The following is a 27,394-nucleotide window of genomic DNA, read 5'->3' as shown; positions in this document are numbered from 1 at the left end:
AGTATAAAAATCACAAAGCTCGATCATGGCTGACGATAATTCGCATGCTGAGGCCAAAAAGGCGCACAAAAAACGCCATTCAGGTAAGTATTGACCAGCGGTTTACACGTTGTGCAACAGTTCCAAAATCCTTGCCTCTACTTGCAGGTGTGAAGGCGGACAAAAAGAAGGCTAAAAACAAACCGACCGATCGGACGAAAAATCCCAAAGCCTTCGCCATCACTAAGGCTCGATCGGCGGAGAAACGGTTCCGTCGCAAGGAGGATATAATTACCAAGAAGCATCATATTCCAATCGTTGACAAAACACCGGAAGAACCGCCACCCGTGCTGATCGCTGTCGTAGGGCCACCGAAAGTGGGCAAAACAACACTGATATTGAATCTAATCAAAAACTTCACCAAAACAAACGTGACAAAGCTGAACGGTCCCATCACGGTGGTCACTTCCAAGAAACGGCGCATCACACTGATCGAGTGCAATAACGACATCAACAGCATGATCGACGTGGCGAAGTGTGCTGATTTGGTGCTGCTCTTGGTCGATGCGAGTTTCGGTTTCGAGATGGAAATATTTGAGTTTCTCAACATCTGCCAGGTACATGGTATGCCGAAGATTATGGGAATTTTGAATCATCTGGACATGATCAAGAATGCGAAGGCTCTTAAAATGCAGAAGAAGCTGCTGAAACATCGCTTCTGGACCGAGGTGTACGATGGTGCAAAACTGTTCTACCTTTCCGGGTTGATTCACGGCGAGTACCTGAAGAACGAGATCAGGAACCTTGGTCGTTTTATATCGGTTATGAAGTTTCGACCACTAACCTGGCGTGGAGCTCACAGTTACATGATTGCCGATCGTATGGAGGACATAACGAACGCGGAACAAATTCGCCTGAACGCCAAATGTGACCGTAACGTTGTGTTGTACGGTTACGTGCGAGGTGTACCGTTGAAAAAGGAGAATATGGTACACGTTGCAGGGTTGGGAGACTTGCCGATTGACGAGCTGAACACATTACCCGATCCATGTCCACTTCCGTCCGGTGAGAAGAAGCGTAATTTGATGGAAAAAGAGCGACTGCTTTACGCACCTATGTCCGGTGTCGGAGGTATCGTGTACGATAAGGATGCCGTCTATATCGAGTTGCAAGGTTCGCACAGCCACAAGCAGGGAGTGAAGAACAGTGAACAGCAGCAGATCGTTGATTCGTTTATCGAGAAGAAGGAAACGTTCGATGTAACGATCGATAACCAAGAGTTTCGATTGTTTAGTGACGGTGCTGTGATCAAGTCGGGCGACTTTGTTGATGAAACAAAGCAAACTGAGGATGATTCTGATGCAGATGATCAAGAAGATGGTGAGGAGGAAGAGGATTCGGGTTTGGAAGATTCGGACGATGAAGAAGATGCTGGTAAAGGAGCCCGCTTAGGCTGGATACCAGATGAAGGCGATGGGGATGAAGATGATGAAGCGAACGATGAAGATGCTTCCAGTGAGGATGATGACGACGATGACTCGACGAACGACTTGGACGCCATGGGTAAGAAATCACGCTCCAGCGGATATCTCTCGTCGGACGATGAGCGAACGGCATCCGGCAGCAACACAATGGCCTGGAAGGAAGGTCTCGCTGCAAGAGCACGGAAAGACTACCTAAACCGGTTGGCTACGAACAAAAATCTGATGAAAATCGTGTACGGAGTGTTCAGCAAGTTCCACAAACGTCAGCAAGAGAAGGCCGAAGAAGAACATGCCGATTCGGAGGATGACGATTTGCTGGGAGGAATATTCAAAAGCGTCACCCAGAAACAGACGGAACTGCAGAAGAAGAAAGGCGTACAGGACGTGGATGAATGTTGCTTCTTTGAGGAGTACGGCGATGGCATTCGGGATTGGACGACGACAGAAAATAAGGACCTCATACGGGATTGCTTCGTCACGGGCAAATGGAAGGCGTCGGAAGATGCTGAGGAATTGCTGAAGCTGGACGACATGAGCGATGGCGACAGTGATGTGTATGGAGATTTTGAAGATTTAGAAACGGGCGAAAAGCATGAAGCTTCCAAAGTACCTAAGAAGCAACAGAGCGGAGGTGTTGATAGCGAGAGCGAAGGAGACGATAAGAAAGGTGATGACGCAAAGGAAGGAGACGGAAAGGGCGTCAAACGTAGGGCGACGAGAATTGAGGAGAAAAACATGTCCCGGGCAGAGCTGATGGCAAAGAAGATGAAACTGAAAGCAAAGTTCGATTCGGAGTACGACAATCCGGAGAAGGACGATCAGCATATCGAGGGGGACCATCAGTACTACGAGAAGCTTAAAGCGGATGCCCTGCGCCAGTCGGAGCTCAACAAAAAGGAGTTTGCCAATCTGGACGAAGACGTGCGATTGAACATCGAAGGGCACCGGGCGGGATTGTATGTGCGTTTGAGCTTCAAGAGCGTTTCCGCTGAGTTTGTGGAACATTTCGATCCTGCCTATCCCGTGCTGATCGGCGGTTTGAACATGGTAGAAGAGAACGTGGGATACGTGAACTGCAAGGTAAAGAAACACCGTTGGTACAAGAAAACGCTTAAAACGGGCGATCCACTGATCATTTCGCTCGGTTGGCGCCGGTTCCAAACGGTCCCGATCTACGCTAAGGTGGAAGATGATTTTAAGCATCGCTACCTAAAGTACACACCGAACCATGTCACCTGTAGCATGAGCTTCTGGGGTCCGATTACACCGCAAAACACGGGTATGATGGCCATCCAGTCGGTGGTGTACGATCAGAAGGAGGTACGCAAACTTGGCTTCCGTGTCGCAGCTACAGGTGCGGTAAGCGAATCCGACAAAAACGTGGACATTATGAAGAAGCTCAAGCTGATCGGAACACCGGCTAAAATTTACCAGAAAACGGCCTACGTAAAGGGAATGTTTAATTCAACGCTCGAGGTGGCCAAGTTCGAGGGGGCCAAGATACGTACCGTGTCCGGCATTCGAGGTCAGATAAAGAAAGCGGTCCCACCGGAAGGTACGTTTCGTGCCACGTTCGAGGACCGGATACAGCTTAGCGATATCGTGTTCTGTCGCACGTGGTTCCGGGTAAATGTGCCGAAGTTTTACGCCCCTGTCACAAACCTGCTGCTAGCACCGGAAAAGAAAACGCAATGGAGCGGCATGAAAACGTTGGGACAGTTGAAGCGCGAGAAGAACATACAGTTCGAGCCCAAGGAGGATAGTACGTACAAGAAGATTGTGCGCGAGAAGCTTGCCTTCCGACCGTTGGTTATACCGAAGAGTCTTCAGAAGGCGCTACCGTACAAGGATAAACCGAAGCTGGGACCGGTGAATCCGAAAAAATCGTTCGAAAGCGAACGGGTGGCAGTGGTGCAATCACCCCACGAGCAGAAGGTAAGTAGTTACGTCGTAGTGGTAGCGATTGTTCAACAATACTTAGCAACAATGTGCTCCCCTTTCTTCTAGGTGGCCAAAATGATGAACATGATCAAAACCAACTTCAAAACCAAGCAAAGCAAACAACTGCGGCAGGTGAGGGAACGGTCAAAGAAGTACAAGAAGCAGCTGATGAATGAAAAGTTTAAACAGCTTCAGCGCCAGAAAGACCTGAAAAAGAAGGTGTTTAAAGCGATCAGCAAGATGGATGCGAAAAATGAGGAGAAAATGAAAGGTGGCAAAAAGTGAAAACGTTGCCTGCTAGCTAAAATAAAGAACGTTACTAATGAATTTAAAATGTTGCACCCTTGTTCGAAAACACGTTCGAAACACAGTGTGGTACTTTTCGAACTGTGGTAGCGCGTTACCATGGCAGCGCCACAAAACAAATAGGCATTGGCAAACAGCTGAATTTTTCCTGATGCTTCTCACTTTCAAGCTAAGTTCCCGTGGTGAAAGACGTGCGCGAGTGCTGTTTCCAACACGGCGGCACCTGTCTATAGTGTATTTCCCTCCCGTTTTCCGCTTTCCTCAGCCCTCATTTAGCAGCAAAAGTGCGTGTTCTATCAGGGGGTTGAATTGTGAAGAAGTGTCCAAAAATTCCGCGTGTAATCATCAACAATGTCGACGGCATTGCGTTCTTCGTGAGTATTCTATTTAGCGTTAGCAAAAGGAAATTGTTTGTGTGGTGGATAAAACGAAACGGGGCCCAGACCCATCATGTAACAGCGAAAGGATAGGCGAGGTTGGCATTGTATTCCTCGCGCAATTTTCCAGTTTGGGTAAAGCCTACTTATTGGGTGAGTGATAGATGCCCAGGAACAGTTCACAACTCGTCATTTCCCATTGAACTGCTTCTTATTGTTTTCTCATTCAACCAGTGACACGTGAATATTCTATCGGAGCGGGGAATTGTACTACCTCATTCGCATCACCCCCATTTTACCCAATCACTTTCCCTTAGTAACGAAAAACATTTCCTTTCAAACGTGCACCCACCTTTACGATGAGGCAAAACAACCGCTACTTAATATTCAACGGCACAACATGTTAGCGATTGGATGGCAACTGGCAAGGACCTTTTTATTTATCAAAGTAAACATTGCCTTGGTCAGTTGTGTCGCCAGTGTCACCGCCGTCGTGATTGGAATGGGCTGCACTGAAGCTGAGAAAGGGACATCATACCGTTTTATTGTATTGTTTTCAACGCTCATTGACACATTTCATAGAAAATTCTTTAAATTACAGAAATGCCTGCATTAAAAAGGAATTAACTAACCTGTATTCAAACCATTGTAGATATTCTATGCAAAGTATGGAAAGCCTTTATACAAACAGCTCCAAGTTTTCGGCGCTTCATCGACGCAAGGCTGCTAGGCAACCGGCCATCGTGATTACGTCCAACAGCGATGTGCGGCACCGGGTAATGTCGGCGCGAATGTTGCGTCTGAAGCAAATGCAGAACCAGCTTGAAGCGGCCAATATGGTCATTGCGGTAATAATTCGATTTTAAATTAGGTTCAGAATTTCAGAGACCCAGTAAACTGTAATCTTTGGCCCTTCTCTTGCAGGAACTGACCAAAGATAATCGTTTGCTGAAATCGGTACAGAAACGGCAGGATTCTGCACTCTCCAAGTACGTCAACTCGAACGCGGAGCTTCCAAAGTTGCTCAATTCGCACGCGGAAGAGATCCGTACCTGGCAGACGAAGTATCGCAACCTGCAGAACCAAAACAGGGAACTGAACGGAAAGCTGAAGGCAAAGGATGCGCATATATTAACGATTACCGATCAGAACAAGCACCTAGTGCAGCTGAACAAAGATAAGTATGTGTGCCGAAATGAGGGCGGGGCTTTATGGTATTTGGCCACCATGCTTCTCTAACCAAGCCACTGTCCATCACCAGACATTTGGAAGAACGCGAAAGACTGGCCGACAGGGTACGGTACCTGGAAAACAGGCTCATGGAGAAAGATAACGATGCCAAACTACTCGCTAGGAGACTGCAGCTGGAGACGAAAAACTTCAAAGCGCAAATGCAGCAGGAAGTGCTGAAGCAACGCGAAATGGCACAAAAGCTTGAACGGTCTCATCATGAAATCACTCGCTTGAACTCGGTCATTGAGGTAAGTACAAGTACAAGTCTAGTATCGCTAGATGTTGTTGGAGCTGCCCAATAACTGGTTTTCTGATGCATTACAGATATACGAGAAACGCACCCCCTCAACATTGCTGAAGAATAGCAGCTTCCTGATGAAGACGACGCCCAAACCTTCTTCGGGACAACAGCAGCAGCAGCAGCACCAGAACCAAATGGTTCGGTATGTAAACGGTACCGCCCATAAGTCACCTTTTCCGGTAAGCTCCAAGATAAAGATCTTTGGGACTATCGTGCGTTAAATGTCGATGTCGATTGGTTTGTTTTGCAGAACTTTTCCGAACCTTCGCCCGTTACGAATCTGAACATGAGTCCAAAGATCAACCCAGTGCACGATGGTGAAGGGGATACTAAATCTCCCGTTCCTAGCCCAAGAACGCTGCAACCTCTTTCCCCTCACGAGGATACACCTCCTGTTCCGCAGAACTCGTCCAAGCCCCGGAAGAAACACGGCTCGAAGAAGCAGAAAGCGGACAACCAATCGGATGAGGCCAGCACCAACGAAAAGACGGATGCTCATCAGTACGATGAGGGCATGTGTTCCGAGTTCAACCAGTACGCGTTGGAGCAGGAGGCCGAGTTTGATAAGGCAATCGCTTCGGAACTGTTTCGTCTGCAGACGGAAATGGGTTCCGGCACGTCGAAACTATCAAAAAGCCAAACTGGCAACCGTTACAGTGCAACGACGGAAACGTCCTACGAGGACGATTACGAAACGGACCAATCGCCAGAAAAGACCGTAGATCACTTGAGCGAAATATTTGAACATAAAGCGCACATCAGTCAAATCGAGGAGCAGTTCCGGGAGGTAAGCTCGTCGGCTACTACCAATGGGTATTCTACGGCTAAGGACAGCGTAAAGGTGCGCAGCATGAAGAAGCGAGTGGTCAACTCCTCCGAGACGAATGATTCGGACTCGATCGAAAGCCGGGAGCAGTCGTGTCGTTCATCGGCAGCGAAGGATCTGGAAGCAATGAAGCAGGAAATGCATCAAAGCATACTCAAAAAGGAGGCACTGCTGGACACGTTTTGTGACGAGTTCAATGGGAAGGAACCGGTGAGAGCACCGCCACAGTTGAACCGACCGAAGCTGGACAACACGAAGCGTACGCAGATAGATCCTAAAAAGAAGCAAAACTTGCTGGAAGTGCTGAAGGCAATCGATGGTGATAGTTTCGAAAAATGAGCTCCGTAGGAAGGTTCGCGGTTGTAATGCAGATGAGGCAATGAATGAAATTTGATGAATCCTATTTATTGGCAGCAGCGCCAGGGACAGTGAACAGATTTATTTTATAATAAAACTTATCATCGAATGGAGTTTCATATGAGTTGGAAACTAATTTTCTATTGTTTGTTCGTTGTAAGGAACAACGAAGTAGAGAACAATAGGTGATCAAATCATATTTAGTTTTTCCATCAAAAAGAATGTAAATGTTAATATTTGCTGAATATATTTTCGGCAAGAAAAGGTATTTTGGTCAGATAATAACATTTCCATATGTGCAAAACGTGTTGTAAGCGCTAAGCAACGAAGTTCATTGCAGATTTGAACTGGAATATCTGCAGCCCAGAGCTTTATGGCAGTGTTATACCAGCATTATACCAGCGGGCAGCTGACGTTTGATTCGGCGTGCAACGAAACGTCAAACAGAAAGCATCAACAAAGCATCCGCGCAGTAGCGTGTCGTGAATTGGTCGGAAATATTATTCGAAATTTCCACACTTATACATCATGGATGATGGTGATTATGACCACGATGAGTAAGTATTGTGTTCAGCGTTCGGGGGCGTATGTTGGCCTAATGAAGCAATACTTCATTTCACCAGTGTCGGTGGGGATGACTTCGACGATGTCGAGGAGGATGACAACATGGACGAGCTGAACCAGGAGGAGGACGGAGACAACATCGAGATCATCAATCCGGGCCAGGCCGGTGGTGGCGTACCGAAGAACAAGCGCATCACGACAAAGTACATGACCAAGTACGAGCGGGCGCGGGTGCTCGGTACACGGGCGCTTCAGATTGCCATGTGCGCTCCGATCATGGTGGAGCTGGAGGGCGAAACCGATCCGCTGCAAATAGCGATGAAAGAGTTGAAACAGCGCAAAATTCCCATCATCATACGGCGCTACCTGCCCGACTCGTCGTACGAAGATTGGAGCATCGACGAGTTAATCATAATTGATCATTAAGGATAGTTTGTAAAGGTATTGTAAAGTGAAAATACACGGCCGACACGTGGATTGGCATGGGTGGTGTAAAATTGTGCTTTATTGAACTATTGTTGGACGGTAGTAAATTGTGCTAGCTCCAGGTAAATCCTCCTGCCTCCTGACTGTACAGCAAACGTTCCGTGTCGAATACGGAATCCTTCGTCGCGCGACACATGTTTTCGACGATGCGCATGTTGAGTCCACAGTCGGACAGATTCTCCTTGCCGAATACGGGCCCTGCCAATGCGGACGCATCGTTTTCCTTGTCTGAATCGCTTATAAGCTTCTGAGACGCTTCGCACAGTGCCGTCGTACTGGGTACGGTTGCAAGCGTTAGGCTGAAGTTGTCCTTACTTTCACACAGCAGATCGGTCACGTACGGCAAGATGTGTGGCAGGATAACGCCTTGCAACTCGGTACTGTGGTACTCTTGTCCATCCATTTGAATTTTGCTAGAACGCGTCTGCAGAGTGCGCAGTGTGGCTCCGGCGAAGGACACCGGCGCAAGCAGGGTCGGTGGTATGCCAGCTAATCGGCCAACCTTCGCTATGGTGCTCTTCGCGTTTAGCAGGAAATTGAAGAACGCCTGACATTCGGGACCTTCGATGAGGACTAGGGACTGATCGCTGTAGTCTGCACCGCATTCTCGCTGCTGCTGCTTCTTGCTGTGGTTATCGCTGATCTTGCGTATTTCCGCTGCATCTACACCGAGGCTTTCTAACCACTGCTCACCATCCATATCGTCGTCGTCCTCGTCGGCTTCCAGGGACCGATCGGCCGTATCTTCGTTGCACGTCGTTTGCGTTTGTTCTTCGGACGAGTTGGAGAAGCTACTGTTCCCGATACCCGATTCGGAGGAACGGTTCAAGTTATCCTGCTGTGCCGCCAGGGACCCTTTCTTGAGTGGCATCGTAAATTCAATCTCTTCCTGCTTCAGCGCGGCACGCATTCCCCTCGTAGTTGGTGTTAGCAGTGCGTGGGTTTCGACCCGCCCACCGATACCGGCCGCCCGGAACAGGACGCTGAACGAGTTTGCGCACAGATAAAAGTACGGACACTGCCGGGCACGGACGAGCTGAAACAAGTTGCGGAAGCTGATGGTCCACTCTTTCGCCAGCACACCGCGGACGGATTCATCCAGTGGCGTTTGGGTGTGGTTGTTTCGCGCATTTCTCGGGAACAGTGTGAACCACGGCAGGTACGGATGTTGCCAGTAGAGGGTGGCCTGATAAAACCGTGCACCGGGCGATATATCCAACCCGGTGGACGATTCCTTCGAGTCAATGCAGCGAACGAACGAGGTGAGTCCGCTTGCTTCTTGATTGGTCTTAAGATTCGTGCCCGGTATTGGCGTACGACAGATGATGCGCAGCTTGCTCTTGATGCTCCAATGGATCGGTGCGAGCTTACTCGTTTTGGGCGCCTCTTCCTCCGGTTCGCCAGGAAGCGACTGCTCTATGGGACAGTGTTCCTGCAGAAACCGTTGTTCAATGGCAGGTTTTGTTAAAGGTACTTCAAGGTTTGGCACCGGTTTGCTGAGCAGCTCGAAGATGGTTTGCTCTCCTCCATCCAACTCACCCGGGTGTCCTTCCTTCTGTCGTTTGGGGGCAGGATCTACATTTCTGGACATATACGGAATGGCAAAATTAGCTACACTCATGAACGACTAACCCATTCCACCACATTTGTTACCTCGAGAAAGGATTCTTTCGTTTCGGGTTGGTCTCGAAGCGGTTCCCAATTGGATCTGCATCGCTGCTGCTTGCCGCAACTGTGGCCGCACCTTTCGAATGATTGTTTATACGATCCTGCAACGCTCGCTGTTTCCGTTTGAGCCGTTGCATTTTTAAAATATCTTCCGGACGCTTCCATTGCGATGGGTTCGATAAAATGCCTTCGGTGTTGGGATTCATTGCGAGCGCACGAAAACGTAGACTAGTGGTTTGTTCGGGAAATAAGCGCGAGGAAATGCTGTTGCGACGCTTTGTTTACAACAGCCAGCTGTCAAAGTTGTGCTTGGGAAAACCAAACGCAACAAAAAAAAAAAAAACGGGAAATCTAGGAACGTTTGCTCACATTTCCAAGAGGTGGCGCTAGTGTCGGTGGGTTTGAATTTGAAACAGGGATTTTATACGTTAGTAACTGTTTTATCCGTGTTTGTGGATTTTAGCAAGCGAACAGATAATGAAAACAAAAAAACCGATTTGAGCTTGTAGCAAATTAAAAAGAAATTAAATAACCCGTGAAAGAAATAAAGAAATTAAAAATAAAACAAAAGAAAATAAAAATCTCTGAAACTTTATAAATTGTGACGGAATGATCCTTATTCCATTAATGTTTCTTCATTATGTGGAAACAAAAACAAATACTGCAAACATTAGACTTCGAATGCAAATAGAGTTGCAATTAGCCAACAAAGAAATTATATGCACCATCTGTCTGAATTGATAGTGATACCAAAAGTCAGCCAGCCGCTTTATCGCGCTTCGTACGGAGTAGTTAGCACACCAAGCCAACAAGGGACAGCACTAAGCCAGGATTGCTTTGGCACGAAAGATAAAGCTATTACGGCATTAAGCTCCATTTTTTTGCATCTCTTGACCGAGGGAATTCCTACCGAGCGCCTAGGAAAATGTCAGTTCTCTTTTAACCTTCCTTAGCCGCTTATCCTTCCCTGAGTGCGGGGGTGGAATATAGAAGGGTGCGCATTCCTTACGCAAAGCAGCTACACGCTGTACAGGGCTGTAGTAATGCTCACAGCGAAGTAGCGCACCGAAAAAAAAAAACTACAGACGTACATCAATGTCTTCATTTGGAGTTTATTTTGCCCCGTATTTTTTTTTCCTGTGGAAGGGACGACAGAGCCGTTCCCTATCGGATGCGCGCTGGAGTGGTTGATTTTTACTTCAACACCCAGCGCAAAGTTCATCATCGCAGGTGAGGAAGGATGATGCTGATGATGAGGCTGTGCAAGTGCCCCGACTGTAAAAGTGTAGGAAGCCTTACCGTCCGTGCGGATTCCACCTGCTGCAGGACGGGGCGGAAATCGTGAGAACATTCTTGCCAACCATCCAGCGGAAGGGAGTCGTTCGAGGTGGCGCGGGGGAAAGATAGAAAATACTTAAAGTATGTTTCTAAATCGTATTGGATCTGCATAAAATTTGAATACGCTTAGGGAATGGAAGTTTTTCCAGCTCTTCCGCGTATCGGGTTCGGGTTTTTCTTTGGCCGGGTTTTTCCTTTTGGCTCTTCTGTTTGTCGCTGTCGTTGTTGCTCCCGTACCTGTGCGGTGACGTCTTGTGCGCACGATCTTAGACCGCGACAGGTCCTTTGGTCCTGGCTTTTTTTTCTGTTGCCTCCACCTCGAAATCTTCCCCTGCTGCCGGACAGTTTGTTGCTTTTGCGTCCCTGTTTTGTGACGCCACCGTCAGTGTGTAAGGGGTCAGAGTCGCGAAACCGGAACGATTTTGCCCACGCCAGATTTGCCGGGGAATTGACAACGTGGGTGTGGGGGGATGGGGGGTAGTACAACAAACAAGCAAGTGCACAGTGAATGAAAAAGCTTTAAAATTTTATTTATTTGTCTGCTGATTTCGATGTCTGATTTCTAGTGCTGTACGCGAACGCATTTGCCGGGAGTCGGAGTCGTTCTTACGCCGGCATTTACACCATCATGTCAAACCGTTTCGAAACGATCCATTGTAACATCTTCCGGATTTAGCACGTTTGTTGGTTGGATTGGTTTTTTTTTCCCCCCTTTTTCGAATGTTACACGCGGACGGACGAGGAGCCGCGGCAAACAGAATATGTTTCAATCTGTGTCACTTTAACGCCCTCGATAATGTGGCTTCGGGCAGGCAGCGAAAACCGTCGCACGCAGACGGGTGACTGCGAATGTTGCCACTTTGTATCGGATGGTTGTAGATGACAATGGTAAGATAGATTTATCTACCATCGGTACGAGGAAATTTGTTTTTTGAGAAGGAAATTGTTTTTGCTACGAGATGGACGTAGACAATCTTACCATCAGCAAACTATTTTAATTTTGATACAAGCCAACTTACAGTGATTGTTAGTTTTGGTTAACATCTTTTTATCAATAAAAAAAAAACATATAGTTAAGATGTTTTACGGTAAATGAAAAACAGTTACGGACACCATGAACTTGATGTATTTTAGAGCCTTTGAGCCTAATGGCGAAAATTATCCTTTCCTTTCCTTAATTGTTGGGTTTTTAACGCCTTTTGTTGTCTTATAATAAAATAAACATGATTTTATAAGCTTATATAGTCAATATTTTCAACAGATCTAATGGAAATTCAGGTACTTCAACAGATATTCCATATTTCTAAGCGATTTCTTCAAACATGACTGAGTGGATTCAATTCTAACCCGTGCTTTATTGAATTTTTCGATTCTGGTTCATCTTCTGCACCACACAGTAATATAATTCGTTCGTTTTTTTTTTTGCAAATTTTCCGCAGAACAATGTTGAGTATTTCAATTTTAAGAGAACTTAACAATTTCTCTCCAATATATTGAACTACAATATTACAAAATTGTAAAGAAACTGAAGATATCTCCACACTGAGCGTTTTATTGAGGTTCAATCACTTACAGCAGGAGTCTTCAAACTTTTCCAAGCTCGCGGGCCGCATTGGTTGAAAATACCGTAGCTCTATGTCAATTATTCAATAACTTGTCACGAGCTACACTGCAGGCTATGAAGGACACACGATCTATAGTGTAAAACTTTTGATTTTAAGTGAGTTAAAAAGAGTTCTCGTTAAGTTTAGGGACAGAATAAAAAAATTGTACAACTCGACGCAACAAAGGTCAAACGGTTTGAAGTGATAATTGAACGATAATAGCATGTGTTTGACCCGAACATGTGTAGATAGAGCGGTAAAAATCTCCCAAACACTATTCATTATTATTAACCATACGCTAATGGGTCGAGAACACATTTATCAAGCATTTTAAATAAAAAATGTTAAAATATGATAGCTTTACCAAGTAATATTGACTGAAAAACTGAGAAGACATGAAAAGTTGCCTTTTTGTTCCTCTTCTGTTAATATCTAGGAAATAAACCGATTGTAGATAATTTTTTTTTAGAAAAGGTATTTTAGAAACATGGAATTACTAAAAAAATGTCAAAGAAAACACTTACGAACATGAGCAATCATTTAATATTTTCAACAGCATGTTGTTAAGCCACTGTGTGTAACTATTTCTAACCAGCACATTCAATAAACCGTATTTTGCTCCACCTTTCTCCTCCATGGCTTGATTTAAATAATCCTTTTACTCCCCATTCTCACAACCACCTAACAACCGGGAAGTGCGAAATGTTTCACTCAATCCGCAAATCGACCGTAAATGCGACATGGTGCGACACATGAGCGACTAAAGGGCGGACAAACCCATGGTGACAGCGCCGTTCCGATTTAACACAACGAACTAGCATCAAAAAAAGAAAAATGGAGCTACAATGTTGGGGTTTTTTTTTGACACTATTATTTTTACTTGAAGAACATTGTTTCGTTTTCTGTTTTTGCAATCGTTCCGGCAGTGCAGTGGCGGCCCAACAAACCCAAGCCCGTCCACACAGTCCACCATCCATCAAAATCAACTTGGAGGCATTCAGTTATCAATCTTTTGTGTGTGTCTAGACACCGGTGGTGGGGAAAAACGAAACATTTTCATACGCATTTGTTTGTTTGGCACGCCGCAAAAATCCGCTCGCCTGTCATAATGAACTCGGGGCACCTTGAAAAGCCCGAAAGGAAAACTTGGCTCACCGCAACAAGAAAAAAAACCCCAAACCTTTTTGCTTTGCGATGGCGTACGGTCGTCAGGTGGGGCCACTGCACCGGTTAACACCTTTTCAAAATTGTGATAAATTATTTATAAGAAAGTGTACCGTGCGTGCACACTGGCCCCAAAGTCCGGTGCAAACACTATCTGTTATCCAATTAAATCTAATCATCACGTTTAAGAGGCGAAACCCCAGAACGGGGGTCACCCCCCCGGGAATGAGGTGGGCTTGCTGATTTTCGGGGGGCCTTTTGGGTGTCTGTGTGTCTGTGCCAAAGATGGATGAGTCCAAAATTAGTGGTCTGTTTTTCTTCTTCTTCTTTTGGGGAGGTTAGTGGAAGAAGGCCAACCATCATGCTTTAGGCAAGCGAATGGAGTAGCTGCCGAGGTTCGCTATCATTAGCTCAGGAAGTGAGAAAATGACGGCCATAGTGGAGAGTTAACTTTCTACACACACACACATACAGAGACCCAACACTTTACACCACTGCTGATGAGATTGCGGGAAATGGCCACCTACTAATGCCAAACGGACCCACCAACCAGCACTACACCACCGCCGAAGGGGAATCCGCCATTTTCCTTCGCCGACGCCGTTGTTCACCCTTTATTTCGAGGTTAATGATGGGTTATGGGTTACCTATCCGGCATTAAACAAAACCTCAACCAAAAAACCAAAAAAAAACGCTGTGTAACCACGCGACTCAGACGGAAGGTGGGTCAAAATTTAGGAGAAAGGAACCGCACAGCGACATGCGTACGTACACCGGCGTGAGTGAGTACCGAGCGTATTAGGATTAATGGTTGGCAGTGTTTTTGTTTTACACCATTGCGGGTGGTGGTCTATGATTATAAACGTTACGTCGTAGCGAAGGAAAACGCACGACAGCGCTGTGGGACCGCTGCGGGACAATTAGAACCCACCGGGCAGGAAATTAGAAGGCCCCTAGAATTAGAAGGAATTAGTGGTTCGATGACCGGATTTCGATGGAAATCGTCAGCGCTCGTCTAACCAAACACGAGCGTATGGGCCATGTTTTAATAGGAATATTTTCCCTTGGTACTATATTGGGCAGCCTGCGCTTGTTTTGGTTTGTACTAAAAGTGTTAGAACATTTTTAGAACACACACACAGAAAAGTGCTTTTTGTAGAATGTGTTTGAAAAGGTTGATCATAATTTTGTATTAAATTTCACTCTGTACAATCGTGCCTGTCTCAGTACTCCCGGAAAGTTCCTTCCTTCCTTATCGATAGCTCAATTCCTTCGGTTCGAACCAAAGGAAGCCATTTACACCTACACCCCGTGGGAGGGGAGGGAGATCGCGATGGGGAGACCGGCCGAAAAAGGGCAACGAAATAGAGTAATTAAATTTACATAATTTATTTATACTCTCCCTGGTTTCTTGCTGCCCCTGAAACACCTTTCTACCACCTTATCCGTACCATCGCCAGCAAGTGCGTTTTGCGCTGCTGCTGCTGCTGCTGCTGGGACTTCCTGTGTGTGAGGTGTGAGAAAAATAAACACACACATCGGGGAAGGAGGGCAGTGGAAACGAACCCGTCCGGTGAGTGTCCTGTGAAAGTTAACCCACTAATAAATGAATAATAAATAGTTTTCGATCGTAAATACAAAACAATAGCTCTAAAGCGTTATATGCGCCATACCAACGCACAGGGTCTAGGGTAAGAGAGGCCAGGTCAGGTTGGAAGGATTGTCGGTTGCAAGATTTTCCAAGTTTTGAACCGAACGGAGCGGGTGGTTGTGGATTAGCCAATTATCCTGCCGGAGACGGAAGTGAGTGTGGCAGGTTGATTTAGTACGTTCGATGAACGTGTGATTACCGGTGACATTCGATGCGGGGACTGGCGCAACGAAACGAACCGACCGTGGTTTCTAATCATAAAGTTGGCCTAAACTTTATGATGATTAGTGTGATGCTAATCAAAAAAATATAGAGACCAAGATTCTTGTGAGACTTTGTTTTTCTTTTATTTATATCCACAAAGGTTATGATTTTAAAACATTCATTTGATTTTCGATTAAGTCCACATGGAAGCTTTTTTGTTCCACATCGTGATAGATGCAAACTCAGAGTTCAAACATCTTTTTCTGTCAAAGGAAGTTATCTGTTCCATTATATCAAATATATCTTAAACATGTGAAGAGCAAGACTCTATTGAGAGACAAATTTGGAGATTTAGACTCAATAAATCAATATTTTCTAATTCAAAATTATAAAGGAAAGTTGGAAAGTAGGTTGGCGGAACCTTACAAAAGTCGCTAGAAAAGATCCCAACGACCTGACAGCGAGTAGGTTGCTATCATACATTACTTTTCGCCAATGTATTACTTCACTAATATGAAAATTAACCGAAATGGTAATTAAAATAAATCGAAGCAGTGAAACTATTTAAGAAAAGTACGCATTGTTTAAAGTACTATTCAATAATAGTAATACAATAGAGTGTACAATAAAGGCGCCGCAACCGGTCTTGGTATGCTGCATTAGTCCTCTAAGCCGTTCACGATCGAGCAACGGTCCCGGCGGCTTTTTTCGGAGCCCCTCCACGGTGAGGCCCTAGGCATTTGCCTACTCTGCTCTCCGTGGGATCCACTACTGCCTACAACGTTGTCCGTGTGGTCGACCAAAAACGTCTTCACGGGTTGGGTCGTCCGGTGTCATTCTCATGACCATGGTTGCCCGGGATTCCAAATGAGTCGATTGAAGTCGATTAAGACATGGAAGCTCCATCTTCTCCAAGAGGAGTCATCTTCCCCAAGATCTACCGCATGGTGAAGATCGGATGGGACAAGACGATCTTGTAGTACAAGGGACTATATCTTGCAGGCGATATTCAACATCTCAGTACCTCTGTAATTGTTGCACTCTAGCTTATCTCCCTTCTTGAATATGGGGTGGATGATAGCAAGGTTCCAATAACAAGCATCGATTCACTATGCAATACCTCAGTAATAATAAGATGAATTTCTTTCGCTAGTGCTGCACCTCCATCTTTGATCAGTTCGACCGCTATTCCGTCGGTGCCTGGTGCCTTATGAAATGAAACTCTTCGAATTTTAAACTATCAATTTACTAAATTCTGCCTCTAATTTAACAGTGGAGTCTTCAAAAAATGATGGGAGCAACGTTCGTACCTCATTTTGCTTGGTATGCATTTACTCATAATGTTAATCAGATACTAAACTTACAAACATTCTCGGAGGAACTGTGTTGTTACCAAGGGATATTTCATTCCAGCGCAAGGTGCAATTAGTGTCTCGTTTGCTCGTAAAACCCTCCTCAGCAACCGTATGTCAACCGGGTCGGCTATTAGTTTAAATTTCTCACATCGTTCTACTATTTCAAACAAACCAAAAAAAACTCTCTCAAACTACTTCTTGGCTACTTAGTATACGATCGCATTTGTTACGCGTTGCCAGTGGTGAACGAACGAACGACCAACCGAACGCTATTTAATATCCTTCCAACCGCAGCAAGCGGTGACGCAAGATGTATGCGCATTTGCTACCCTTTATCTCCTGCAGCCATTGTTTTTAATGGGAAACCAACAAAAAAAAAAAACCTCCCCAAGAACCCGGCGCAAATAAACAAACGGGTGAATTTGTTTCTGTTTCTTTGTTTTTCTTTCCTTTGCTCATCTATTTCATCCCGTTTCGGGTGGTTTTGGTTGGAGGGTTTTTTGCCCGTATTGCTACTGCCACCATTTATCTGCCACCCTGCTGGAAGAACGTAGTTGCACTGTAGTTGATTACCTTTTTCGAAGATTAAACCCAAGATTGTCATTCTCAAGTTGGCTGTGACCAGTGGTGAAGAAATGGCTACTTCCACACCATTCCACGCACATGTGATCCTCGGATAGCCCTCTTCAACACTCCAACACTCTTGCTCCTGCTTATTCTCGCCCAAAAAAAAACAAAGGACAATTCCATTCCTACCCATGCAGGAAGGAAAAGCTGGAAATGGATGCCATTTCCCAAGAAGTGGTGAGTTTCCCCCCCTCCCCCGTGGGAAACGCTCGTGAAAACCCCCCCACTCCCGAACGCCAGTCGCTGAGCTGGAAAGATGGCCGGTACGGCGGTACGGTGATAGTTCGAAATAATGTGCGTGATGAAAATGGGAAAATTTATGGTCACGATGGCCACTTCTCGGTGCGCGCCCGTCTGCAAGGATGTTGCGCAAGGAGCCGTTGGATTATATGGTGGGCGAGAGTGAACCAGCTAGCATTAGATCCGGTCCGTTTTCTGCCGCACGTTGGCACTGTGGATCTCCACTACACCTTTTGCCATGGTGATGGTGCAACACACACACACAAAAAAGGAAGCCGAATGGTGGGTGTGGTCCAAACAGGAAAACCAATGACCAGTCGAACCATGGCAAGAGACCAGTGCAAAGGTATATGTTTTTTTTTTTTTTTAGTTTTCTCCGGAAGTCTCCCTTCAACATCCTTAGTATGACGACCGGTCTCGCAAGGTTACTACTTCTTTCGCGGTTATGAGATAGCTTTTTTCCATCGTTGGCCGGTTTTTTTTTTGTTGTTGTTACTTGTTTGCTATCCTTTAACCCAAACCACCAGACGCACAACACTCCTTTACGGCAATGGTTGCGCTTGATTGGACTCGAAAGGATACTGGCGCAACCGTTTCCCGGCAGAAGACGAGTCCTCCCGGGGGAGTCCTGGGAATTTTATTATTTCCTAGTTTTTATTTCCATCCCATTAGGAATCCTCCTGCCCGCCTAGCTTCCTTTCCATACCGGCCATCGGAAATCGGACAAACCGGACAACCGGATCTGGTCAGGCGTAACCACCCTCACCCAGCTCAGCCATGACTGCCGCCTTGGGAATGTTTGCGTTTATTTTATGTTACCTTTTTTTTGTGTCCGGTGTGGTTTCTTCCTTTCAGCCAATGTGTGTGCTTTTTTCTCGTTTCTGAAGCCTTTTTCGGTTTCGGATGAGTGGAAAAATAACCAACGGGTCCCAAGTTTTGTCCCGTGGCTGTCTCCTCCCACTGATCCCACTGACCACCGAGCTCCTGCTGTGTGAAGATTTCCTCGCCCGTTTCTTTACTGGCCAAAAGGGAGACTTGCACCAAAAAAAAAAAAAAAACAACCGATTCGAAACAGTTCCCGAAGTACCCGAAGACAGCAGAAAAATTCTTTGTTTGTTTATGAGTGGTCGCGCCGGTGGTGTCCTGTCGCGAACCAAGGATATATGAGGGACTAGTACTTTTCGGGATCATATGGGATTGTGTGTGTGTGTGTGTGTGTGAAGAAGGCCACGTAGTGGGTTATTTTTTACCCATCCTTCTGCAAAGTAGCTTTATGTTTGTAGTTGAGTGTATAAATTTTCCTTCCCCTTTCGGCAACCCCCACCTTCCCGGGGGTGGCACTTGGGGATTTAGGATGCTTTAAGAAGGACACAGTTTATCTAGTGCTTTTGGGTGAAGAAAATCCACACCCCACTCGGGTGAGGGATGGGAGCGAAACAAATAAACATTCCACCTAAAAGGATGAGAGTACAATGGTTGGAAAACAACGGTTTTATCACACGCAAACAAAAAAAAAGAAACAACCCCACACAAACGCATAGGTTTGGGGCCAAGTTTTTGTACAAATGCAGAGAAGAAAAAAAAAACCAAGCCACGAAAAAATGGTGGACGTGGGGTTTTAATCTCGTTTGGACGAGTTGTTAAATAAACTCACCAGCAAAACTTTGTATCTTTTTGTCCCGCCGGCCATCCAAACCAGGATGCCATATCATTCTTTCGTGTGTTGTGTTGTGTTGTTTTGTTAGTTTTCAGCTCATCTTCAGGGGGAAGGGCGCTAGGGTGGATGGCCAAATAAATCTCGTCTCTCTCTCTTGTCCACCACGCAGCGTGTGGTGCGTACCGGGAACCATTTCGTTACGATCGCCATAGACATAAATTTACTGCGCTGCGTTGTGTTGTTTGTAGGGCAGATAAATCTTTCCATTGCAACCGGCCACCGGGAAGGCTTTGAAGTGGATAGGAATCGCTCTGCAGAATTGTTTGCTTTTTTGTTGTGTCCTTTCCGTATTAACTTGTGCTAATAGGAATGGGGTGGATGGACTATTTTCTTAAGCGTAAGTATTTCTAGCCGCATCGCTTGTTAGCTGTATCGATATCAAATTCTACTACAGTTGCTGCACTCTTCCGAGCGATCTTATCTTTCCGAGACAATCTTGCTCTAAATAATTGAAATGTGTGTAATAAAGTGTTAGGTTCATGCTAATGGGGTGCGCTTTTAGGGGGTTGATGTTATCAGCTATCTTTAATTTATCTGGCAGAAAGCAAGATTGGAGCAATTAACGTTTGTCATAGAGCGATTCATGGAAGCTATTGCTGCTATTTCGGTGCTTTAAATTAGTGTCGCTAGGTTCTTTATCGCTCTCATTCCAGATCAATTATGCTAATGAGCTGTAAGCATCGATCGGTGGCAATCGAATTGTTGGAGATCGTTTCTTGCTATTACAGTTTTGCTATTGTACCAATAGTGGTGCAATTAGTCAGCATACGCACGATTGGAGTTTGTTTAAGTTGTTTGGAAGGAGCAAACTTCGTTGTTTTTTTTTTAACGAAATATGATAGTTAATACGTTTTTCTCTAAAAAAACAACAATATCCACCATAAAACATAGCGAATTTAACGAAAAAAAACACTTTTTTGTACATGTTCTATTGTGCCAATACTGGTGGTGTAGTTTCTATTGTTGTGGTATTATGTACCGATAGTGGTGCCATTTTTTGGTTCATCACTTTATCATTAATACAGGCAATGAACCAGATTCGTTCTTCATCTTCAGTAGGACTAGCGTCCACAAGTTTCCTAACTCTGGAGGTCACTATATCCCTCAAATGGCAAGAAACGGAAGACTGTAACATCCCGTAAACTTTCTCCTGTCCACTGATTTGTTTATTGTGTTCAATCCTAGTAGCCTGCCAGTGTCATTTCATTTTGTTTGACAGGAGTTTTCTATGCAATTGCTACTACGATCACTATTGGAACATTCCTGTTTTTTTTTTTGGTACTTATGGCCAAAATCACCAAAAGCTGATGAAATTACACTCAAAGCCCGTTTAATTGCAAAAATTAACCTTTTTGTTTTAGCATATTCGTGAAGACTTCATACGATTTTTATGATTTTCCTGTCAGTTTTTCTCTTTATCGGCACAACAACTGCAAGAGGTCTAAGGCCTGCCATTTCTGGCTTTCTTTAACTTTATTTCCCCCTAAGTCGGATAGTCAAATTCTGAGTACGGAGGTTTGGTTCGGGTGGGAATTTGGAAGAGGCTTGTCGTGCGGAGACCGGCACCGCTACCAAACCAGGCCGTCCTGTCAGTTATAGCCTTAAGAAAACCGATGACTTTCCTTACAAAATCTTAGGAAATTCTGCATGATGTTGCAGTCCGATTGAAAACGTTAAATATTTAAATCATGTTAAGAGTTAGGCGGTTTGAATTTTAAACGATTCGAAGAAGACCAGAGACCAATTCGTTTTTGTAGAAATATCGTTATTGCATTTAGCTTACCGTAGTGATGGTATTTAATTCCACTACCACCACTATTAGTACACTTACTCTAGGTAGAAAATCACATAATGTTCCAGACCGTTATTAAAACTCATCAAAGAAGGCCTGCAACGTCAAGATTTTGCTCTTCTCGGAATTGTTAGTAAACACAACATAATAAATAAATTCAATTTTAAATGTAATTTGATGTGAGAAAATTATTCAACACACGCAATGAACGATTACTTCACTTTCTTCTAGCGATCTTCAAGGATTTCTATCCAATATGATAATCATCAGGAAATCAGCATGTAGATATGGATCATCGCAGCAGATTAGCCCGAAGTACATTTGTTTCTAGCATATTCTTCCAAACAAACATGGAATCGAAATCCCCATCACCACGAACCACGTGTCGCAAGCCGGCGGCAAAAAACTCTTCCTTCATAATGGATGGATAGATAACAGACGCTATAGAGCATGATTTTTCCACGCTTCCCCCCCCTGGAGGGGGGAGTTGATTTTTGGCGAATGATTCGGGTTTTTGTTTGCCAATGTTACACGCTTCATCGAGTCGAAATAATTACAACCGGAGGCATCCGTTTCGATTACACAATGCTACAAACCCCTTCGCCGAACATTGAACCGAACGCATTTTGGGAAGCGTTGTCAAGCGTGCTGTGTGTTTGTACTCATACGCACAGCATTCTAATGTTGTTGCTTTAGCATTTTGCATCGAATGAATTGCTAATATCAAACGCAAATACATCATCCAAACACTCAGCGGGCGGACTGAGCGGAGTTGGGGCGAACGATTTTTGAGCGATGGATCGGGCGGACGGCCGGTAATGTTTACCCATTTGCCAACCGACACCAACCGTCGCTGCAAGATTGATTTGAATTATGAGGTGGAAAATGTATATGTTTTTATTCCGTGTAAAGGGATCCCTCCTCCTCAGCGCAGCCTTTGGCATCCCGGGGTTTGTGGCGGGAAAAAGTGCTTCCATGCGTTTGCTTTTCAACACAAACCAAACGGACGCATCCACGCGCGCGCCTAGTGAGTTGTGTAATGTTTGTGTGCGTTTGTGGCAAATTTTCATCCATTTTCCCAGGCCGATGGCCCGGTGTCCGTTTTCGGCCGTATAGTTATTGTAAAATGTGAACATTCGCCACCTTCGCACGCTGCGTAGCTTACGGTTCTAAGCGGTGCGTAAATGATTTGGTTTGTGTTACCGTGAGCTAGTCGCGGTAAATTTGCGATACCATCCGATTTTGTGCATTCGTTTATCCAGCGAGCGGAAAACGGATCCATCAACCCGTGAGGGTTTTTCAGCGGGGTGAATACAGAGCGAGGTCGATGAATTTTCTCCCCGTATCATCGAGTGCCATTTTGATAAGCGGGCGAATGTTTGTGTTTGTACACGGGCGTCAGTTGTGCGTGAAATGTTTTGTGCTGGCGGATTTTTGGAACTACACACCGCCCCCCCCCCCCCCAACACAGGAACGCTATGGCGTTTTCTGGGAAATTGGAATTTTTGATGATTTTCAACGGTGAATGATGAATTCGATTAAATGAAAGGGATAAGATATGTGTTCAATGATAGAAATGGTATGTTTTGTAATAAAAAAGTGGAAATTAGCGATATGGACTGTTCATGAGAATATTCCATACACGTTTCCAGTTAATAAATAATCTTTATTTGCTTCGTTCATTGCTGTAAACCGACAAAAATCGAGAGTGTTATCCATCAACTTAAAACAGTCATTTTTTAAATTTTAATCTCCACAAGGGAGCATCTTATTCTATTTTGCCGATACAATGACCACAAGCGGATCAAGGAAGATCGTCTTTATTTACGCGTAGCTGGATAGTTAGTCCTGCGTACGGAGGATTGGTCCAGATGGAATTTTGCACCGGTTCTTATATTTTTTATTTAACCTAGAATACGCACGTCTGCTTTAGTCACTTTTTACAAAGACCTACAGCATCTTAGAGTACGATCAGGTACATTGAAATTAACACTACACAGTAGTGTCGGAGAATCGATTTCTCCTACGATCATTTTTCTCATAAAAGTATATTGCACACTATCACGACAAGTTGTCAGAGTATCGAGTCCATAAATCCAGCACCGCGTTTCATGGCAAGGACGAACGGTTGAGTATTAGACATTGTAGGACACTTTTTGTCTGAATGCAAGTAGCGGATCTCCTATCTTATAAGAGCTCTTAACCGAAACTGAAAATAAAGATTAAGCCAATAGTTATCTCATAATTACGCCGTGAGATCAGACCAAATGATCGAAAGATCCAAAAATACTCGAACTGGTCGTGACTGGTCCAAAAAATCTCGTCTGAGGACTCTGAGGACTACACGTACAATTTTTAGAACGCCTTTAACAGAGGATCTTCTCCAATTATTCTGAGGTCAAAATACTAGAGCCGCTGACGTGTAAGAGCACGACGAATAACATGTTTTCACTTAATTTTAATTGAACTTTATTTCAAAAGGTTCTAACTACTTGGTAGGACATCGGCTTTTGTAGAAGCAGCTAGAATGCAAGTTAAGCTATAGCTCCAGCTCTTATCTTTCTACTTTATCTCATCAACATTCCGAGTGATTAGTATTATTTTTAAGCATTCATATTTGCTCTAAAAGGCTACAACATAATTCAAGCTTTCATCAGGAGAATCAACAAAATAAATCACCCACTTCCATAAAGCCATCGATTAAGAAGCTGTGGACCACATTTTAAAGACATCATGCCTTCACAACGTACTCCACTCCAAACGTCCAACTTCGTTTGCTAGCGACAGTTTACAATGACCACAAGTTTAATGAACCGTACAAATGTTCCCCGGCAGAAAATTTCCCCAACACGGCAAAGGTTCAAACTTCACGCGAACGGTTTTCCCATCCCCGAGTTGATCCACTTGTCGGCTCGCATCTCTCTCGCTCTTCAGCCCGCTGTTAAATCGTTTTGCCAACTGAACCGAGCATGACCGATTATATGTGGTGTCAATAAAGAAGGATGACACATCTGACAACGCCCTGGCCCCTTCTGGGTTGGTAAGCGTAAGAAGGTTGTCCATGCTCTCCGGGAGGATGATTTTTATGTTCACCGCAAGAACGGTGGTCGGTTTCTTCTAGCCAAGGAACATGTCTTTTCGCATTACACATCAGTGGTGTCTCATCGCATCGTGACCGTTCCACGGTTGATCCTCCGGTGGTCTTACCGGGGAGCAAATCCAAGTCATTGACACATCGCATAAGCCGTACATCGACCGTAGCAACCGTACGTAGCAAACTTGGGAAATTGTATTTTTATGACAGTAATGGCGCTTTGGTGGTCAATGGAAAATAAATCAAAGCTCTCATCTCTCATACTTGGCCGCCGGGTCGCGCGCGGCCAGGAGAGGGGTGTGCAAATATCCCTTCGGATTACGCTGAAGATGACGTGGTGTGATATGGTGTTTGCCGATGAACATCATTCCCAGCGCGCGAAGATCAAGCGCCCAGACCATTCGTCCGACGGCACAGCCGTAGTCTGTTGGTGGGGGGGGGGGGGGGGGGGGGCAAAAAAAAACAATCTTGCCACTCGTGTCATGATTTTCTTTTTTGGTGTGTGCATTTTTGTGTTTGCTGTTTTGCTAGCCCACGCTATCCCGGTGGGAGATAAATCGTTTGTGGCGTAAATTGATGTTGCCCCGCGAAGGTTTTCTCGTGTCCTCCCGGGGCCTCTCGGTCCTTCGGGTAGGGAAACAAAATGAGCAGAAAAAAGCAAAGCAATACAAAAAAAACCAGAAATGCGGCACTACGAGTGTGGTAGGTGGGAAAAGAACGCATCAAAACCGCAACAAGGACTCTTCTTTTTTATCGTTCCCATCAGTGACAGACAGGGCGAAGTTGGGCGGGCGAACCTGTGCACGCTAAAGACGCCGGTAAGGGTGTCTTCTGCCGGAGTGAAATCCGCCCTCCAAGATGCCCTTTGATGGTGAGGGTGTTGGGAAGGGAGCGAAAGTTTGTTAGTGTCACTGTCTATTTTTCTTGCTCAAAATGATCTTTTCACCGCCCTTTCCTCCCACCAAAACCGGCGCTGGGTGTCGTTGCGGTGGAACGAGAAAGATGATGTTACCGATGGGGATTTTGGTTTTGATGTTTATCTGCACCGATGGCGATGGTAGCCATGATAATGATAGGAAAATATTGTCCTTTTTTGTCTTCAAGTTTCTTATTTTGTGCTGTTGTAGTGTTAATCAGGAAGTTTCCAAACAATAACAACATTTTGATACTGACTAGCTTTAGACAGAGAGGGTTCTTTTATTGGAAAAAAGAATTTCTTGTCTATTTCAAAGTTTGGAGATGCCGGGTATCGATCCCGGTACCTCTCACATGCTAAGCGAGCGCTCTACCATCTGAGCTACATCCCCTGGTGGTACGTATCACTGTTGCTTTGACTTCAGTCTCGAAATAATTTACCTCGATCAGCAGCAGCAAACTCCCGCGGTGAAAGTCCACCACGATCGAGCGATAAATGTCGCACGCACCGCAAAAGCCCGGCGGCTTCGCGTGAACGTGATATCTATTTTTATATGAGACCCAGTTTAGCCACGGTCCAACCGTGGTCAGTTCGCGGTGGAAGGGAGAGATTTTCGCGACGAACGCGACATTTGAAACTTATTTTTAGACCAAACGAACGGCCCCAAGAGAAGGGGATGAGACGCAGAAGTTGTATTAATAAGCATCGAACAGCGGTTAGCATAGTGTGTACTGTAAAAGTAGAGAGGCAATCAAGTATGTTAAACGATGTACTAGCCTTATCATTGAATTAATTTGTGCAAGATAAACTACGCACCTCCGCATACCGTCCCAACCAGCTGACCAAGAGCTAACAAATGGGTAACAAATTTTGCTTACACTAATCGGAACAACGTTAACCGGCAACGATGCTATCGAAACCGTTTGTTTTCGGGCCTTCCAAACATTTCCGGTCACTTCCTTGTACGGACGTGCCGTGTGCAATAAATAAAACAGCGCAGAATTCCCGACGGACACGACACGAGAGCAGCCGTTCGTCTGCTAGCCGTCGACCTTTCGGGGGTGCACTAATAAACCACGGCCAGACAGCACAGGTACTAAGCCGGGACCGCTGGATCGTCTTGTCGTCTCCATGCAGCGTAAGGGATTTGCAAATGAGCATCGAGGAATAATTAAAATTAAAGCAAAGAAATGGAGAGAAAAAAAAGAAGCGGAAAGGAAACCAGAAACATCGAGATAATGGTACAAACGGCTATGCAAACACCGGGACCGAGTGTGTGTGTGAGAAGAGGCCGTGCTAATGGGAGCTGACATGATGCTAAAGTCATTAGCAGACTTCACAGGTTTTGTATGAACCCGGTCCGTTGGGGGTGGAAAATGGGAAACTGTTTTAAATAGAGTCATGCAGGAAGTGTACTCCGGTTCCTGTTCCGGAGTTCACCAAACGTATGTTAGGAAATAAATAAATTCGTAGTCAGTTTTATGCATACAGCCTGTCGGTATATCCTTGTTGTGTTCCCAAACAGTGAAGCGGATCGATCCGGACGGGATCAAAAGGAATGTGAGGGATTATCGAGCGGAAAGTCAGGAGCCACAGGAGTTTTTTTTAAAGAAGTTTAAATGCATTTATGAAATATTAGTCGAATTGGCTTCCAAGAAAGAGTGCCAAATTGCTAGAAATGTTTGTCTACAAGGCAGACACTTTTCGGTACACCTACATAGAGGTTTTTCTTGCGTTGGAACTAAACGAGTCCATTAGAAAATCGAGATAAGACTGCAGAGGTTCTTCCGTTGCGTTCCTTCTATTCGAATCGCACCAGCGCTAGACGCAACCACCTACAAGACTCCACACGTGCTGCAGAAAGAAAACACATTTTTTACCATCACGACAAACCCAACACTCTTCCGGCAGCGCCAAAGGTGGACAAACCCGTACATCTGGAATTAATTAATGTGCGCCTTGCTTTCATCCAAGCCGACGATCTTACCAGTGGTACAAACATACAAAACAGCTTCTGAGCACGGTTCTGAGCGCGATAACTACGTCCCGGTGTGGGCTAAAACCTGCTCACGGTAACGATGGTGACCATATGCTATTTGAGCTAGTAGGCAGAGGAAAGCCACAACGAAACAAGTAAAGAAATGTTATGCAACAGCATGATCAGTAGCTC

At 45.1% G+C, this 27,394-nt stretch overlaps 4 protein-coding genes and 1 non-coding gene across 5 annotated transcripts; 3 read left to right on the top strand and 2 right to left on the bottom strand.

Moving 5' to 3' along the window:
* The first annotated feature begins 25 nt into the window (after nucleotides 1-25).
* On the top strand, nucleotides 26-3,689 carry LOC128714407 (ribosome biogenesis protein BMS1 homolog). Its single transcript, XM_053809282.1, has 3 exons — nucleotides 26-83; nucleotides 148-3,398; nucleotides 3,471-3,689. The coding sequence occupies exons 1-3, from the start codon at nucleotides 26-28 to the stop codon at nucleotides 3,687-3,689; spliced, it is 3,528 nt and encodes a 1,175-aa protein (XP_053665257.1).
* A 372-nt stretch (nucleotides 3,690-4,061) lies between these two features.
* Nucleotides 4,062-6,786, top strand: LOC128714452 (uncharacterized). Its single transcript, XM_053809327.1, has 6 exons — nucleotides 4,062-4,084; nucleotides 4,740-4,935; nucleotides 5,012-5,268; nucleotides 5,349-5,568; nucleotides 5,645-5,800; nucleotides 5,872-6,786. Exons 1-6 carry the CDS (start codon nucleotides 4,062-4,064, stop codon nucleotides 6,784-6,786), a joined length of 1,767 nt encoding a protein of 588 aa, XP_053665302.1.
* Nucleotides 6,787-7,332: 546 nt separating this feature from the next.
* Nucleotides 7,333-7,794, top strand: LOC128711751 (DNA-directed RNA polymerases I, II, and III subunit RPABC2). The gene is made up of 2 exons (XM_053806637.1): nucleotides 7,333-7,361; nucleotides 7,428-7,794. Exons 1-2 carry the CDS (start codon nucleotides 7,333-7,335, stop codon nucleotides 7,792-7,794), a joined length of 396 nt encoding a protein of 131 aa, XP_053662612.1.
* A 112-nt stretch (nucleotides 7,795-7,906) lies between these two features.
* On the bottom strand, nucleotides 7,907-9,779 carry LOC128715042 (protein downstream neighbor of son homolog). The gene is made up of 2 exons (XM_053809923.1): nucleotides 9,508-9,779; nucleotides 7,907-9,437 (listed from the first exon to the last, which is right to left on the bottom strand). Exons 1-2 carry the CDS (start codon nucleotides 9,726-9,728, stop codon nucleotides 7,907-7,909), a joined length of 1,752 nt encoding a protein of 583 aa, XP_053665898.1. The 5' UTR covers nucleotides 9,729-9,779.
* A 15,763-nt stretch (nucleotides 9,780-25,542) lies between these two features.
* Nucleotides 25,543-25,615, bottom strand: Trnaa-agc (transfer RNA alanine (anticodon AGC)). Its single transcript has one exon. It is a non-coding gene; the product is annotated as a tRNA-Ala (tRNA).
* Between the last annotated feature and the right edge of the window lie 1,779 nt (nucleotides 25,616-27,394).

This window comes from Anopheles marshallii, chromosome 3, assembly GCF_943734725.1.
Source record: "Anopheles marshallii chromosome 3, idAnoMarsDA_429_01, whole genome shotgun sequence".
Lineage (NCBI taxonomy): Eukaryota > Metazoa > Arthropoda > Insecta > Diptera > Culicidae > Anopheles > Anopheles marshallii.
This window is presented reverse-complemented; position numbering and strand designations above follow the sequence as displayed.

What these genes read in the sequence shown, in the direction of transcription:
- LOC128714407 (XM_053809282.1), top strand. Translation starts at nt 26, where the DNA reads ATGGCTGACGATAATTCGCATGCTGAGGCCAAAAAGGCGCACAAAAAA. An exon ending in GCACAAAAAACGCCATTCAG is followed by an intron (nt 84 to 147) that starts GTAAGTATTGAC and finishes CTCTACTTGCAG; the next exon opens with GTGTGAAGGCGGACAAAAAG. An exon ending in AATCACCCCACGAGCAGAAG is followed by an intron (nt 3,399 to 3,470) that starts GTAAGTAGTTAC and finishes CCTTTCTTCTAG; the next exon opens with GTGGCCAAAATGATGAACAT.
- LOC128714452 (XM_053809327.1), top strand. Translation starts at nt 4,062, where the DNA reads ATGTCGACGGCATTGCGTTCTTC. An exon ending in GCTTGAACTCGGTCATTGAG is followed by an intron (nt 5,569 to 5,644) that starts GTAAGTACAAGT and finishes GATGCATTACAG; the next exon opens with ATATACGAGAAACGCACCCC. An exon ending in CCCATAAGTCACCTTTTCCG is followed by an intron (nt 5,801 to 5,871) that starts GTAAGCTCCAAG and finishes TTTGTTTTGCAG; the next exon opens with AACTTTTCCGAACCTTCGCC.
- LOC128711751 (XM_053806637.1), top strand. Translation starts at nt 7,333, where the DNA reads ATGGATGATGGTGATTATGACCACGATGA. An exon ending in GGTGATTATGACCACGATGA is followed by an intron (nt 7,362 to 7,427) that starts GTAAGTATTGTG and finishes TCATTTCACCAG; the next exon opens with TGTCGGTGGGGATGACTTCG.
- LOC128715042 (XM_053809923.1), bottom strand. Translation starts at nt 9,728, where the DNA reads ATGAATCCCAACACCGAAGGCATTTTATCGAACCCATCGCAATGGAAG. An exon ending in CGAAAGAATCCTTTCTCGAG is followed by an intron (nt 9,438 to 9,507) that starts GTAACAAATGTG and finishes GTATATGTCCAG; the next exon opens with AAATGTAGATCCTGCCCCCA.